Raw genomic sequence first — 14276 nt, forward strand, 5'->3', positions numbered from 1 at the left:
AGTATTGTTTAGATAGTGACACCATAAACCAGTACCAAGGGCCCCACAAATGTTGAAGATCTTAACAACGGATTTGTGCCAACAACATCTGGATCCCACGTCGTCACTAAGCAGTCAGTTAATATAAGCCAAATCTCTGGTGACGGTTCAGTCTGACTTGAGCAGTTGGAGGTGATCCATCCAGTTGTCTACACACTCTCACCAGTCCAGCACCTGACAAGATGGGCAAGGAAATCGACTTTGTCAACAGGGACCCCAACAATTTGAACGACCATGTCAGGGTAAGTACAATCTTGTTAACATGTACACGATATGTGGAGCGTTTTATGTTTATAAGAGTTAGTAGTTTACGCTTTAATTTTCGTTTAAATATTGAAATGTTAAAACTTGGAATTTAAAAAAAAATATAAGTGCTAGAGTATCCAGTTAAATATTTTTAAGTGTTAAACTATTGGCTTCTATCCTACAACTCTTGATTAATTTTTTTTCATGTTCTATAACTTTTTGTTATAAAGTTCAACAATTATTGTTTCGTGTTTAACTATGTTTGTACGTTGTCTGTTTACAAAATGACCACGCTAGAGTTAATATTATTATAATCTTGCCATTTCAGGTTATGTTTGAAGAAGTTCTGGGAGAGCCTGACGGTGCCCACTCCATCAAATGTGTCTGGAGCTGTGCCTATAAGTGCTTCGAATGCTGTAAAGGCTGCTGCTACAAGTTACTGACCCTGCTGTGTGGTATTCCCTTGGCTTTGTGCTGGGGATGTGAGTTCGCCTACATCACCTTCTGGCACGTGTGGTACGTCACCCCCTGTATGAGGGCCTACATGATCAACTGCGGCTGCATGCAGAAGTTCTACGGCACCTGTCTACAATGTTACCTCCAGCCGCTATGTGAGGCCTACAGTTTCCTGTTTAGCAACATCCGGGTCACCAACTACTCAGGATAATCGTTCGGATCGTTTAAGGATTATTCACATCATTGTTTCACTTGGCAAAATTTGATTTTACGACATCAGCAGAAACTACAAACAATGAACTAAAATCTTCACAAATTAGAACAAATTATAGAAAGAACTTTCACGACACCATCACCGTTTTCTGAAACATTGGACGTGACCACACGCCCAGACCTGTGATAGATATTTAATATAATCTCAAAACGACATCTGTGATATAGATTTTTTTCTACATGTTGCTATCTAAGTACAACGTTACAAAATGTTCATTAACTGATGAGAAATTTTATAAATCTGTGATATGAAGTATTATATTTTTTCAGTGAGTCCTACACATTTATTTTATCTATACACAAATTGCACCTTTCTACACCTTTTGTAACAACCAGTTACATACTTGTGATTTTAAATGCTAATTGTCAACAATCTGACAACACAATTAAATAATTTACCTTTCTTTGATGATTTCTGTAAAATGTAGTTTGGGCTACATCCACTGTTTAAAATAAAGGAAAGTTTTATAAATACAATATTTTTTTTCAAAATTGTTACCATGGCAAATTTCAGTCATCATAAATGTAATAGTCATCTTACATATCCCCTTACCAATCCCACTCCCCTCTCCTTACCAGCTTTCTTCACTCTCTTACCATACCCATTACCTATTCCAATCCACTCCCTTTACCAAACCCACGGAACTCCCAACCAAAATTACTCATGAGATCGTTTACATATTTCAGCGACCATAGTGTTTATGAAAGAAAGCAGATTGGTTTTATTTTCTTACTAGACTACACGTCATCCCTTGGATAACTGTGGGTTTCGGGGGTCATCCACGAAAAACACCACGTCTGTCACTTATCGTCACAACAAAAAAAAAAAACAGACCCCACATTAAAAAAGACGTCACACCTCAGACGTTTTTGTCTTTTAAAAACATCGATTTTGGCTGAGCATGGATCTGACAACACAATCTCTTCATATGTTGAGGTCACAAAAACAGGTCAACTCTACTTCACCTTACCAGTGTCCTCCCAACTCAGACATGTTTTTGTCTTTGAAAAAACAGTTTTCGGGTGAGCATGGGTCTGATAACAATGTCTCAGACAACATGTTTTATCGTTTAAAAAATAGATTCCGGCCGAGCATGACTCTGACCACACTATCATGAGGACAAAGAAACAGGTGAACTCTACTTCACCTGCCAAGTTCTGATAGGCAACTTTATCATTCACATCTATAAAAAAAAATGAATTTTTAAATTGAATTTTAACATTTACATGAAGCCTATTACAGTAAAACCTAGATCTAGTATCTTTCAAACTAAATGCATTTTAAATTAGCCAATTCCATAGACAAACAAAGATTTATATAAAATAATGGTCTAAAACTCATTATTATCTAGAAATAGATAGAATTATCTAGATTCTACGACTGGTTTGGTTAAGTCTAGTTTTTGCCGTAACTCTTGCTAGATCTAGATCTAGTACCTTGCATTCTTGAATTAGATGATCCGTGAAGCTAAAAAGCAAAGATTTATATCAAATATATAAGGACTAAAATAGTTTAATATAGAAACTCAAAAATTTATTCTGATTTTAAAATGTTTTTTTTTTATTTTTAACTAATTAATTTTCGTTTGACCTAGATTCTAGATCTATAAATAACTTCCTTAGACAGCTGATCTTTAGATTCTAGATCTAGAGAAATTTATTGTATACTTAAATGAAAAGGACTGCTGAAAATTGATATAAGTGTTGAAACATAATTAAAATAGCAAACGGACGTATCGTTAAAGATATAGCGGACAGAAAATTAGCTATATAATGTGTTATACTTTTGAATGGGAAACAAAATTTTGTATGGAAGCCGCCGTTATTGTTGTAAAAAGTAAATAAATCATGTGACGTCACTATAAAATAATTGTTCTGAACTTTTACAATGAATGTGGTTAATCTATCAATGAATAAATCAATAAAGTAATTAACGTCTTTTAATTAATTTGTGATTAACAGTCTGTTTAAAAAAGAAAATTGTTCTCTACCTAAATTCTATTTTACATCTCTACACATAGTGCAGATTCTCTCCTGTAACCAAACGGACAAAAAAACAAAACAAAAATAAATTCAAACATAAACAAACTTGAGTTTCAGTAGAATACTAGACTACCCGGTTATTCCTTGGATCATTGTGGGTTTTGGGGGTCATCCATAAATGACATCACGTCTGTCACTTATCATCACAAAATAACCAGACCCCACATTCAAAAAGACGTTTTTTATCTTTAAAAAACACCGATTTCGGCTGAGCATAGGTCTGACCACACTATCCCTTTATATATGACGTCACAGGTGACCTACTTAACTCAACTTTAACTGCCCTATGTCACGCCAAGTATCAGACATGTTTTTATCGTTTAAAAAAAAACGATTCCGGCCGAGCATGTCCTTGACCACACTATCCCTTCATATGCTTAGGACAAAGAAACAGATGAACTCTACTCGCCAAGTTCAGATAGTCAAATTTATCATTCACATCTAAAAAAAATGAAAAAAAAAATTAACATTGACGTGATATGTCTAGAACAGTGCCACCCGCATGAAAGCCTATTACACTAACAACTTAGCTGTCTAGACTGGTGACATCACTGAGGTTTTTTGTGGTAAAACTTGGCCACGAAATATTGTATTGAAGCCACCATTTATTGTACTGAAAAGTAAACAAATCATGTGACGTCACTATTCCCTCAAAGTAAACCCAATGTTTTAAACTTTTATAATTTTTATAAACAAAAATTGTTCTCTACCTACATACTATTTTACAGCTCTACACATAGTGCAGATTCTCTCCAGTAGCCAATCAGACAAACAAAAAAAAAAAACAAATAAATATTCAAACATGAAAACAAAGTTGTGTTTTAGTAGTATAAAGATAGATTTTCAGTGCTTGTTGTTATAAGGGATTTTTTTTATATTAGTTTATTTTATAGGCCTACTTTTTAAATGGTTCTTAATGTATGAAGTCAACGATAATAAACCAGGAGTGATCTCCAATAAACTTTCTCGAATATTCTTATATAACACTATGGGGGATGGTAACTCGGGATATAGACAATATTTTTAATCCATTTTTACTTTCTCGTATATACGAAGTATAGAGAAAGTCTTGTCATCGTGCAAAAAAAAATCGAGATTTTTGTAAATCTCGACGAGATACAAGATTTGCCACAAGCCCACAAACAGGCGTTGCGAATTAAATACAAGTTTGTAAAATAGAAACCAGCGTTAACATAGCATCAATTATCCTCATTATTTCTTTTCATCGTTTCTCCTCAACATTTCTCCTTATCATTTCCCCTCTTCATTTCTCCCCAATATGCCCACTTTGCACCAAAGAAACCAGGTTCGCTACACACACCTCTGACTTCAGCCAATCAGACAAGTCCAGCTGTTTCTGTTTATTAAGTCTGCTGGCCGGAAACATGTTGCTATCGTAAACCAAGATGGCGGTTTTATCGATGCAAGGCTAGTAACTCCGGAGGTCTACAGCAAGGATACGTGTTTCAAGGAACGTAACGCACCAATTTTTCATAATTTATGCCACCAGTAAAGCGACCTGATTGGTCACTTTTTTTGTTCGTATGCACGTAGTGAGTTGCAGTGTGTCCCAGTTTCTGACCGTGTCAGTCTGCTGCCAGAGGAAGTGATCAGATCAATCGTTGCAGGATCGATTCTTTGATCAGATCGCTAGAGGGGAGATTATCTGGATATGGAGGCGGGGGGTGAATGGCATGGATGGGAAGGGTGGGGTGGGGGCTGAGTAATGGAGTGTGAGGTGATAGAAAGTGAAGCTTATTGAGGTAGCGTGTGATGGGGTGGGGTGAAGGGTGTCGTGATGGGGGTTGGATGATGAGGGATGCTTGGCTTACATCACGTGACGTCAGACAGTGGTTGAGATGGAGGACGAAGAATAGATTTTTGTAGCGGCTCTGTTGTCCTGTTGACATAGTGACCAGCGACATCAGTCGTTAGGGGCAGCTGGTATAAAACCACGGTCCAGCTGTGACGCCACGCAGAGCCTGGTGCAGCATCGTTCGTGGTCAAGTCAGCTCAGTCCAGCAACATGTCGTCCAGCGATTTGGATATGGTCAACAGGGACCCAAACAACCTCAATGACCACGTCAGGGTAGGTGCCAGGGTTTTCGCATTTTGTGTGTGTGTGGTACTTCTTGGATTTTCTTGGTGAATTTTGGCGTCTTTGCGTAATTTTCGGTATTTGAAAGTACTTTAGGGAACTTTGTGTATTTTTCGGGTGTTTAGGGATATATTGGGGTACTTTTTGGAATGCATGTTCTTAGGTGCAAACAATTTTGTATTTCTTAAAGCAAAGTAAGATAACACAAGTTGTGTTTAGTGGGAGGGAGGGGAGAGGAAGTGATTTTCAAGAAAAAAATTATTGTTATAGTTTAATACCTTCAGTCCTAACTCATTCATCAACGATCCACTTGGACGGTTAATGTCTATTCGCTCTATGGTCTATATAGAAATAAAAATAAGCCAAATCTGATCTCAAGATAATGGTGCCCTAAATTAACAAAACGTTTTGAAAATCTTAAAACTCTTACTAACGTTACAAGGATCAGTTTAATATTTTACAATGGACGTTTGAAAAGAGATGCAGTAACATTTTTATAAGCACCTTTCTTTATGTGTATTTACGAGTGTGCGTGTGTGTGTTGTTTATTATGTTGTGTACATACATTAACTTGGTATATCATGACATTGCAGGTGCTGTTTGAGGAGGTTATCGGTGAACCAGAGGGCGCCCACTCCATGAAATGTGTCTGGAAAAACTCCTACAAGTGCTTCAACTGCTGTAAAGGCTGCTGCTACAAGTTCCTGACCCTTATCTGTGGCATCCCGCTTGCCATCTGCTGGGGATGTGAGTTCGCCTACATCACCTTCTGGCACGTGTGGTACGTCACCCCCTGCATGAGGGCCTACATGATCAACTGCGGCTGTCTGCAGAAGTTCTATGGCACCTGTCTACAATGTTACCTCCAACCGCTATGTGAGGCCTACAGCTTCCTGTTTAGCAACATCCGGGTCACCAACTACACGGGATAAACCCCAAACAAACACAAGCACTTTGTTGAGCTAGGAAGACAAGGACACAGCACTATAGTACCCAGACCACACCGCCTTCCGTCATCAAACACTCGTATTTCGTTGTTTTCGAACCATTTGCCTCCTGTAATTTGGACTCACTGAATACATCTGCTAACAGTTTTAAAAATTCAACTATTTTTATGTGAAGATCTAGATCAGCAATTAGCACCAGTCCAACGGCATACATGCTGTCTAAGACTGACCAGCACAGTGCCACAATGCTGTTTATCACTGACCAATGAGTACTATAGTGCTGTGTCCAGTTAGTGAGGCTACCTGTGATACCTACTATGTTATGTTTGCACACACCTTCAAGTTGCTCACTCTAAACATTCATTATTGTAAATTTGTTTAAAGATGTGTGTCCAATTGTAAATCATTTTAAATAACTGCTGATATAAATCGAATATTCCTCTCGGCAGGCACAGATAAAAAAAACATTGACTTTTTTTACTCTAACATTAATTATCACGTTTTGGCAAATGCAGCAAGAGAAAAAAATTAAATAATTATTACAAGCTACTTCTTTAGTTGGCTCGTTTTTTAAATTAAAAAAAAAATATTTTTATGTATTTATTTACCTACTTTTGGCATAAAGTAACGCTACATTATACATTGAATAATAATAGTAGATACTTTAGACAAAGTATATTTATAGATCTCATAACAAACGATAGTTTGTATTTTTTAAGATTTATTTTTTAATGTATTAGATGTTCTATTCATCGGATAATGTTGGGAACAATTAAGCGTTGGATGTTTTGAGAGTTTGTATGACATACGACGTGTGAGCGAGAGTGTGAGTTGTGTTGGTGTACATAAACTGTTGAAAAAAAAACAACTAACGATTGACTTGATCAGTATTGACATGCCTTCAGGTCCCTGTGAGACTGACACGCAAGTTTTGGTTCTTGTATAAAAATGAAAGTTTGGAACTAAATTTTCATACACGTTTTAATAAAAGTATTTAAATGTATGCGAGTTTCTTTTAATTTTATAAACAAATAATCGTTAATTAATTTTTTTTTAACTTCGACAAAATGTAATACGTTCTGCTTAGTGTGCTGGCTATGTAATTGTGGTTGGAGTTTGTTGTTGTTGGTGGTGGTGGTGATAGTTGTGGTGGAGATTGTGGTTGGCCTTTGTTGTTGGCGGTGGTGTTTGGTGGTGGGCTTAGTGGAAATTCCCTAACTTGAAGTTGATGGTGACTGCCACATGTGGCTGGCTAGCTCTGGTGGATGGCTACCCTGATGGATGGCTACCTCTGGTGGATTGCACCTCTGGTGGATGGCACCTCTGGTGGATGGCACCTCTGGTGGATGGCACCTCTGGTGGATGGCACCTCTGGTGGATGGCACCTCTGGTGGATGGTTACCTTTGGTGGATGGCTACCTCTGGTGGATACGCAAACCTTCAAACCTATGCCATGTCTTTTTACTCCTTTTTAAATAGTCTAATAATGGTGACTATAAAGCTAATTTAAATAATTTTGTTCTAAGCATATTTTTAAAAGCATTTTCTTCTCTTAAGTATTATTAAAATAAGGCATGTTGAAACATAAAATAGCTATAAAAGAAATTTATTTAAACTCAATAGCAAAAATAACCATAAACGCAAACATAAATGGAAAAATGTACGCCAAAATAAACGCAAACGTAAACATAACCGCAAATGCAAACAGCAACGTAGAAAATAATACAAAATATTAAACGCAGACATAAAAACAAAATTTAAACACAAAAGCAAAATGGAAACACAGACGCAAACATAAACACAAACGCAAACACAAATACAAAAACAAATTCAAACCTAAACGCAATAAACGCAAACATTAATGCAGAAAATAAAGCAAAATTAAAAGCGAACATAAACATAAACACATAGTGCACACAGTATAGCCCGGGGCGCCAGATCGCACTCTGTCGGAGCGCCGGCAGACCCACTAAATTCAGCATACTAAATTAATATAATCGCCAACTTATCCATAGTCTACTGCATTCACTAAAACGAAAGTAGACGCCGTAGCGCTAATGGGAAGGCCCCGGGCGCCAAATAGCACCCTGTCTGGGTGCCAGAGGACGCACTGGATTTGATTTAGCGAACAACTATAATAACCTTTTTTATCGATAGCCTATCGCACTCTTTAAAATAAACGTATGCACCCTAGCGCTCACATGATAGCCCGGGGCTATCCTAGTTCCACCACTGCACCTTTGGCTGGATACCTCTAATGGCTGGCTAACTCTGATTGTTGTCTACCTATTAGAACATATTATCTTTGACAAGGAAAGAACATTGTAAAACTCGAAGAAAATACTTTTGTTAGCTGAGAACATGGGGATGGGGGTTGATATGTTTAAAATCTGTTCTTCTAATCATTAAAACATAACAGAAAATGGTGGGACTTATCGTCTCTTTAATGTCTTGTCCCCCCTCTACTACATCTTTTAATGTAATGCCTTTGTAACTACACTTTGCCAACAAACTCTGGTCGAGGCATCTCTTTAGCTGGGCCCATGTAATTCCGGCATCATTTGCTTCACTTTTTATAGTCCTCCCCAGGATGCTCTTGGTCTGGCCACTTTCCTTGACCATGTCCAGTGCTAGTTTGGTTATGTTTTCTTCAGCTTTCCCCAGTGTGTACCCAACCTACTCCACACAATGATACAGGATGCTGCCATACATGTTCACATGCGATTCTTTCCAGCCGTCTTGTTTTGAGGATGAGTCGTGGGCCTTTGGTTGTGAAGATTTGTAGCCTATTGACGTTTAAATTTTGTAACCCTCCGGGTCACTGAGCTATGTAGCAGTACTGCTTTAACTTTTGTGTTGGAGATTCTAACCTTACCAATGGGTTGTAGCGAGTTAAAGGCACACCTGGCCCCTAATTATGACTTCATCAACTCCCTCGAGTTTGATTGCCATTCTACCACGCTCGTCTATCTTCCCAGTGGCGTAGCCAGGATTTGGTTCAAATATTTTTCCATATGTATAAAATCATATATATATATATATATATATATATATATATATATATATATATATATATATATATATATATATATATATATATATGGGTGTGAGTCCATGGGAGGGGTTATACTTCCTAACCCCCCACCTTGTCTACGCCACTGTATCTTCCCCAATTATCTTTAATTAAACGCAAAACATTCAGTTTTAACCCCGACTGGTAGAAGACTGATCTTAATGAGACAGCGGAGACAAGTTTGTCTTAACACTGTCTTAGGGTGGTCAGGTTTAGGTTTATGGTGAAGGCTAGATGTTCTGGCTAGGGTTAACCAATGTTTACCGGTATAGTTAGGTTCGGGGTTATAGAGTAAAATATTTGACTCGAATATGTCAAAAAGCATGATTGCCTTAGCCCCTGTCCATTCATTCTCCTTTTAACATAACTGTCTTAAAATGTCTGCTTTAACGAGTTTGTCTTTACATAATTCTAAGCGTCTCTGCCTTAAAATGTCAGATTTTTCTTTCTATAATTGATTTGATAAGACTCCCTTAATGTTGCTAAAAATAGATTTGAACCGAAGGATTACAGCCTTGTGAAACGGGCTAAAGGTAGCCTAAATATAGCACACTCCGCATAACCTCATTTATCCAACAGTGTACGCTGAGTTCAATATTCGGTTAACTGATCTATTCACAATACTAATTCTACTCTTTGTAGAAAATAATATTTACTTTACACACATTCCCTCTAAAGGAATGTTTGTCTTAACATCTGCTTAAATGTTATTATTCGACTTCAGTTTTTTTTTTTTTTTTTAGGATTTTATGAGGCTTAAAGTGGGGTTTACAGGGCTTAAAGAGGGCGGTGTGTGTGTGTGGGGGGGGGGGGGGTCAAGTTTCCAGAGTTATGTGACGTCATGCTGAGGCTACCTGTTAGGCTTTAATATACGTGCCTGGTTATACATGTGATCTGGTTATAAATGTGAGCTGATTATAAATGTAACCTGGTTATACGTGTAACCTGGTTATACATGTAATCTGGTTTAACGTGTGATCTGGTTATACGTGTAACCTGATTAAACGTGTGATCTGGTTATACGTGTAACCTGATTAAACGTGTGATCTGGTTATACGTGTAACCTGGTTATACGTGTGATCTGGTTATACGTGATCTGGTAAACGTGTGATCTGGTTAAACGTGTAACCTGGTTAAACGTGTGATCTGGTTATAAATGTGATCTGTTTACGTGTGATCTGGTTATACATGTGATCTGGTTATACATGTGATCTGGTTATACGAGTAACCCGGTTAAACATGTAACCTGGTTATATGTGTAACCTGGTTATATATGTGATCTGGTTACACGTGGGATCTGGTTATACGTCGAAGGTGAACTATTAGTTAGGACTGAGAGCCAACCATGAAATCAGACGGATGAGAGAATTGTCTTTAAGAGAGTTTAAGATAGGGTTTTAGTCCTCGCCTAATATTGTGGTGTCAACTTCATATAGTACGAATGACAATTACGTGGAAAATGGATCAAATAGTGTGAAAAAAACTTTTATAATCATAGGCTTTTTTATATGCATTGAAAAAAAAAAACAGAAATAAAACAAACTTGTTTATTTAATACAAAGTATTGATCGTTTGTGAGATCTCTAAAGAAAGGAATTTTGTGTTATTTATTTTATTTTCAGTTCATATAAAAGATTATTATTATAAAGTTTGTTTTTTATTATTTGTTTTATTTATAAATGTGGCGATTACGAAATCTGATTATAAAGGAGATCGATTCTACGGTATCGATATCTGGTTATAAATGTGATTAATTTGATAATATCGATACTTAGTAATACACGTTGCGTATAATAATATAACGTTTTACCTCCCGAAGTCTAACCCTTACTCGGGACTTAACCAAACCTCCCGAAGTCTAACCCTAACTCGGGACTTCCCGAAGCCTAATCTGCCCTATAAGCAAGTATGACGTCACACAGCCAGATCCTCTAACCGACTTCATTAATCAAGTTTGGTTAAATAAAAACAAGTTTGGGTTAAATAAAAACAAGTTTGGGTTAAATAAAAACAAGTTTGGGTTAAATAAAAACAAGTTTGGGTTAAATAAAAGCAAGTTTGGGTTAAATAAAAACAAGTTTGGGTTAAACAAAAACAAGTTTGGGTTAAATAAAAACGAGTTTGGGTTAAATAAAAACAAGCTGAACACACTGATTAACTAGCCAGAAAACAGATCAACAAGAAACACAAAAACTAACACAACAGAATATGAAATCCGTAAACAAGTGAGGGCTAAGGACTAAACTGATGACTTTTATAGCCTGCCTTCAAACTTTTTTCGAGATTTTCCCCGGAAAAGAACAATCTGTTGCATTGTGTTTGATAAGATTTATAACAATAAGATTCCCGAGAAAATATTAGGCAAATGAGAATTGTATTGATCAGCTATTTAGCTAGATCTTTAATTTTGATTTATGTATGAAGAACATTTTGTCTTTGATTTTGCTTTATGTCCGCTAGAAAATGAAATATTTTATTTTCTGTGCTTGAAGCTTAGACCTTTGATTTTGTTTTATGTATACAAGAGCATCTGTGCAAAACTATTTGAGAATGATGTCTGTGAACATTTAGAGTGAGACTGGTCCTGAATCATGGCTATTTTTAGATTAACTATTCTGTAGCTCTTAAAATATTCTATTAACAGTATGACTTTTTCCTACGGTACCGGATACTAGACTGCAGATTATACGCGTTTTTTTACCTGTACAACTACCCGTCTGGGTTCATATACAAATATTTCAAAGACTCGATAAAAGTAGCTTAAACAACGCTGGTGATACGAATACCTAGGCCTACATTCAACCCATTCGCTTGATCTCAGCATTCCTTTATAAGTGATAGGCAAAACTTCAGACAAACTCTACTTCTACTGCGCTAAGCAAGGACTTCAATACCAGAATAGAAAAACTTCATTTTAATTTAAATATTTGAAAAAGAAACGGGCACATAAAAGCCAGGAGTGAAACTATGTCGCATATGAAATAATAGACCCCTAGTCGCATTTGAAGCTCAGGCCTTAGAGGTTCTATTGATTTTTTAAATCGATTATAAATAATCAATAAATCGGCCAACTACTGGGATAAAGCGTTGGAAAAAAGCCCAGTTAATATTGTATGGGGGTGTATTGATCATGTATCGACCCGAGTAATATCTGATTGCACGCTTGGGTGAACAGCGGGCCCACAGAGAATGGGCCCGTCGTGCCCGTCGTTAGGCTGGTGTTTGGTGCGGTCTCAACAACAGACGGGAGCTCAAGTGGTAGTCAAGTGCTCCAACCTTTCATTACTCCTATTTACAGAAAATACATACGTGTATATATATATATATATATATATATATATATATATATATATATATATATATATATATATATATATGTGTGTGTGTGTGTGTGTGTGTGTGTGTAGATTTGAAGCGATATATATAGTATATATATATATATATATATATATATATATATATATATATATATATATATATATATATATATATATATATATATATATATATATATATAAGCATGTGTATGTGCGTGTGTATGTGCGTACCTGTGAGTGTTCAGACACCAAAGAGTAAACTGTAGTTCTAAACGTCTGTAAAAACAAATAGTCGTGAGGAGAGAACAATCTCTCTACAATCTGTTCTAAACCGACCCGCTTTACTGGGTGGGCATTGTGCTGGGCAGTGTAGGCACCACACAGCCGGGCAGTTTGGGCACCACACAGCTGGGCAGTTTGGGCACCACACAGCTGGGCAGAGTGCTAACCTCACAGCTGGCCAATGTGCTAACCTCACAGCTGGCCAATGTGCTAACCTCACAGCTGGCCAATGTGCTAACGTCACGGCTGGCCAATGTGCTAACGTCACGGCTGGCCAATGTGCTAACGTCACAGCTAGCCAATGTGCTAATGTCACAGCTGGCCAATGTGCTAACCTCACGGCTAGAAAACAGCTACCTGGCCTTACTTCTATGTTTAAACTAGAGACATTTGGTCTACAAAGTCTTGGCTTTTAATGCCACATGGCTTTTTGCCATTTTCGACTTTATTATTTCCCAATTATTGAAATTATTGAACTTGTTTTTAGCTGTTTCAACAAGTGGGATCTACGGACTTCATCGATTGATTGATTAATTGATTACCTGATCAAAAGGAATAGATCGATTGGTTATAAAGATTCAAATACATTACGGTCTTCGGCAAATTTTTTTACTTGAATTCCCATGATGCAACATGCCTTGTGTTTGTTGTCGCGTCGTCCTTGGCAACACAGTGACGCCATGGTGCAATAAGGTTTAACGGTCACCGTTCGTTCATTAGTCCATCTATTCTATCATCCATTTATCTTACTTTAGTCCATCTATTCTATCATCAATTTATATTAATTTAGTCCATCTATTAAATTATCCATTTACCTTAATTTAGTCCATCTATTCAATCATTCATTTATTTTAATTTAGTCCATCTATTCTATCATCAATTTATATTAATTTAGTCCATCTATTAAATTATCCATTTACCTTAATTTAGTCCAGCTATTCAATCATTCATTTATTTTAATTTAGTCCATCTATTTTACCTAACTTTATCTATTAAATCATCCATTTATCTTGCTTTACTCTATCCATTTCGATAGCCGTCTTATCTAAGTCCGACTATTTCTAATCTGTATGTAAGTTATTTTCGTCCTTCCAGCCATCCATCCATCCATCCTACTATTAGACAAAAAGAAAGAGAAAGACTATGACAGACAGACAGACAGACAGACAGACAGACAGACAGACAGACAGACAGACAGACAGACAGACAGACAGACAGACAGACAGACAGACAGACAGACAGACAGACAGACAGACAGACAGACAGACAGACAGACAGACAGACAGACAGACAGACAGACAGACAGACAGACAGACAGACAGACAGACAGACAGACAGACAGACAGACAGACAGACAGACAGACAGACAGACAGACAGACAGACAGACAGACAGGACAGACAGAAAGACAGACAGACAGACAGACAGACAGACAGACAGGCAGGCAGGCAGGCAGGCAGGCAGAAAGAAAGAAAGAAAGAAAGAAAGAAAGAAAGAAGTTTG

General features: G+C 37.1%; 2 protein-coding genes across 2 annotated transcripts; both read left to right on the forward strand.

Moving 5' to 3' along the window:
- The first annotated feature begins 41 nt into the window (after nt 1-41).
- Nucleotides 42-2948, forward strand: LOC131949782 (caveolin-1). The gene is made up of 2 exons (XM_059311730.1): nt 42-281; nt 614-2948. The coding sequence occupies exons 1-2, from the start codon at nt 222-224 to the stop codon at nt 950-952; spliced, it is 399 nt and encodes a 132-aa protein (XP_059167713.1). The 5' UTR covers nt 42-221; the 3' UTR covers nt 953-2948.
- A 2048-nt stretch (nt 2949-4996) lies between these two features.
- On the forward strand, nt 4997-7105 carry LOC131949784 (caveolin-1-like). The gene is made up of 2 exons (XM_059311731.1): nt 4997-5146; nt 5749-7105. The coding sequence occupies exons 1-2, from the start codon at nt 5084-5086 to the stop codon at nt 6085-6087; spliced, it is 402 nt and encodes a 133-aa protein (XP_059167714.1). The 5' UTR covers nt 4997-5083; the 3' UTR covers nt 6088-7105.
- The last annotated feature ends 7171 nt before the right edge of the window (nt 7106-14276 follow it).

Source organism: Physella acuta, unplaced genomic scaffold, assembly GCF_028476545.2.
Source record: "Physella acuta isolate Inbredline_101_S28 unplaced genomic scaffold, ASM2847654v3 ptg000714l, whole genome shotgun sequence".
Lineage (NCBI taxonomy): Eukaryota > Metazoa > Mollusca > Gastropoda > Physidae > Physella > Physella acuta.

Bases quoted from the DNA above. Each gene is read 5' to 3' on its own strand.
- LOC131949782 (XM_059311730.1), top strand. From the start codon at position 222: ATGGGCAAGGAAATCGACTTTGTCAACAGGGACCCCAACAATTTGAAC. The intron at 282-613 runs GTAAGTACAATC...TTGCCATTTCAG, and splicing joins ATTTGAACGACCATGTCAGG to GTTATGTTTGAAGAAGTTCT.
- LOC131949784 (XM_059311731.1), top strand. From the start codon at position 5,084: ATGTCGTCCAGCGATTTGGATATGGTCAACAGGGACCCAAACAACCTC. The intron at 5,147-5,748 runs GTAGGTGCCAGG...ATGACATTGCAG, and splicing joins ACCTCAATGACCACGTCAGG to GTGCTGTTTGAGGAGGTTAT.